The 2,277-nt window shown below is 50.9% G+C and overlaps 1 protein-coding gene across 1 annotated transcript; it reads right to left on the bottom strand.

Annotated features, from left to right (window-relative positions):
• Positions 1-581: 581 nt before the first annotated feature.
• LOC307268384 (shaker-related potassium channel tsha2) lies at positions 582-2,067 on the bottom strand (the record flags this gene model as incomplete). Its single annotated transcript, XM_080050981.1, is given in 2 exon segments — positions 582-737; positions 739-2,067. Coding segments are annotated over 2 exon segments (1,485 nt in total).
• Positions 2,068-2,277: the final 210 nt, after the last annotated feature.

Here is a 2,277-nt window from a genome sequence, read left to right as displayed (position 1 = left end):
TAGATCAATAAATTACGCATATTTACTAAGAATTCATATTAATAAAGTGCTAAAAAACTGGCTATTATGGCTGGATGGTCATTTCTAAGCATTTTCCCCTCAAATCATGACGTGCGTAACGTTGCGTAATGGAAGACAGTTTTGGGTGAGTTCTCGTACAATCCTTGGGTTGAAATGACAGAAACAAGGAGCTCCTGAGGCTGAACTCAAATCCAAAAAGGAAGCGTGGACGTTGGTTCCTTGTAGCGCGCACACACAGTCTCTCTCTCACACACGCACACACACACACACACACACAGTGAGACACACGCACACACACAACACAGTCTCTCTCTCGCTCTCACACACACACACACACACACGTGTTGCCACTGGTGCGTAATTGTGCGTCGAATCCACTCAAACACACACACACAGTGTCTGTCTGTCTCTCTCTCTCTCTCTCTCTCTCTCTCTCTCTCTCTCTCTCTCTCACACTCACACACACACACACACACACACACACACACACACACACACACACACACACACACACTTGTTGCCACTCATGCGTAATTGCGCATCAAGTCAAATCCTGCAGTCTAAACATCCGTGAGTTTGCCAGTGTACGCCTTGTGCGCGGGGCTACAGTTGGTGTATTTGATGGACACCGCGTCATCGCTGTCCATCATATAGTCAGACTTGGTGAGTGACGGTTTACTGTCACTTTGCCGAAACTCCAAACTGCTGCTGTTGCGTCTGTCCGCATGTCACGTGCGTGTACTGCATCTGCTCCTCGTGCTCAGTCTCGCGGTGATAGAAGTAGTTGAAGTTTGAAACTATAACGGGCACCGGCAGTGCTATGGTCAAAACTCCCGCGATGGCGCAAAGAGAACCCACTATTTTCCCGCCAATTGTCACGGGGCACATGTCGCCGTAGCCCACTGTAGTCATGGAAACAACGGCCCACCAGAACGCGTCCGGGATGCTGGAGAAGCCGGATTCCGGGTCGTCCGTCTCCGCGAAGTAAACTGCGCTCGAGAACAGAATCACGCCGATGAAAAGGAAGAATATAAGCAGGCCCAGTTCGCGCATGCTCGCTTGCAACGTCTTGCCCAAAATCTGCAGCCCCTTGGAGTGTCTCGAGAGCTTGAAAATCCTGAACACTCGCACCAGGCGAATGACGCGTAGAATGGCCAGAGACATCGCCTGCTGCCCGTTGCCTTGATGCTCCGCGAGCTCCAGCCCCAGTGTTATGAAGTAGGGCATTATGGCCACTATGTCTATGGTGTTCATTATGTTTTTGAAGAACGCGGGCTTGCTCGGGCACGCCAGAAACCTCACAAGCAGCTCAAAAGAAAACCATATGATACAGAGCGTCTCCACTATGAAAAAGGGGTCTGTGAATGGATTGGGTTTGCGCTTGCGTGTAGTTACGGTTCGATTCACGTCCATGTACTCCTCCACGATCACTTTCCCTTCTTCCCTGAACTCTGGTAGCGTCTCCAAGCAGAAAATCACAATGGATATTAGAATAACCATCACGGAGACTATAGCGATGCCTCTGGCCGGCCCCGAGCTCTCAGGATACTCAAACAATAACCAAACCTGGCGCTGGAATTCATTCTCGGGCAGCGGGCGTTCTTCCTCTTTGATAAAACCCTCGTCCTCCTTAAAATTCTCAATCACGTCCTCCCCAAGTTCGTAGAATTTAATTTCCTCCATGAAAATATCCACAGGGACGTTCGTGGGTCTCCTAAGCCTCCCGCCGGACTGGTAGTAGTAGAGTATCGCGTCAAAACTGGGTCTGTTGCGATCGAAGAAATACTCGTTCCGAAGCGGGTCAAAAAAGCGCATTCTCTTGCGCGGGTCGCCCAAGAGAGTGGTAGGGAACTGGGCGAGAGTCTTGAGCTGCGTCTCGAAGCGTAATCCAGAGATATTGACCACCACACGCTCGCAGCAGCCCTGGTTCTGATGCTCCATAAGTCCAAGCTCCAACTCGTAGACATCTTGTGGTGTAGTCGGGGCCAGTGCCACGGTCTCATCCTGAATCTCACCACCTACACCACCGCAGGGCACCACTGTCATTTTCACTAACCCCCTCCCCCCACCCCCCAATCCGACCCCCTCAACTCGGCGTGCGTATTTTGGAAACCACCGCTGGAAATGTAATGTCCGGTTCTTTCTTTTCTTTTCAAGCCTGTTTTTCAATATTTGCTTCGGCCTGTGCAATCACACACAGGGTCATCCACGATCTCGCCACAACCTCCACCGCAGGGCACCACTGTCATTTTCACT

Source organism: Ammodytes marinus, assembly GCF_949987685.1.
Source record: "Ammodytes marinus genome assembly, chromosome: 22".
NCBI classification, from domain to species: Eukaryota; Metazoa; Chordata; class Actinopteri; order Uranoscopiformes; family Ammodytidae; genus Ammodytes; species Ammodytes marinus.
Note: the sequence above shows the minus strand (reverse complement) of the source record. Positions and strands in the feature narration are given on the sequence as shown.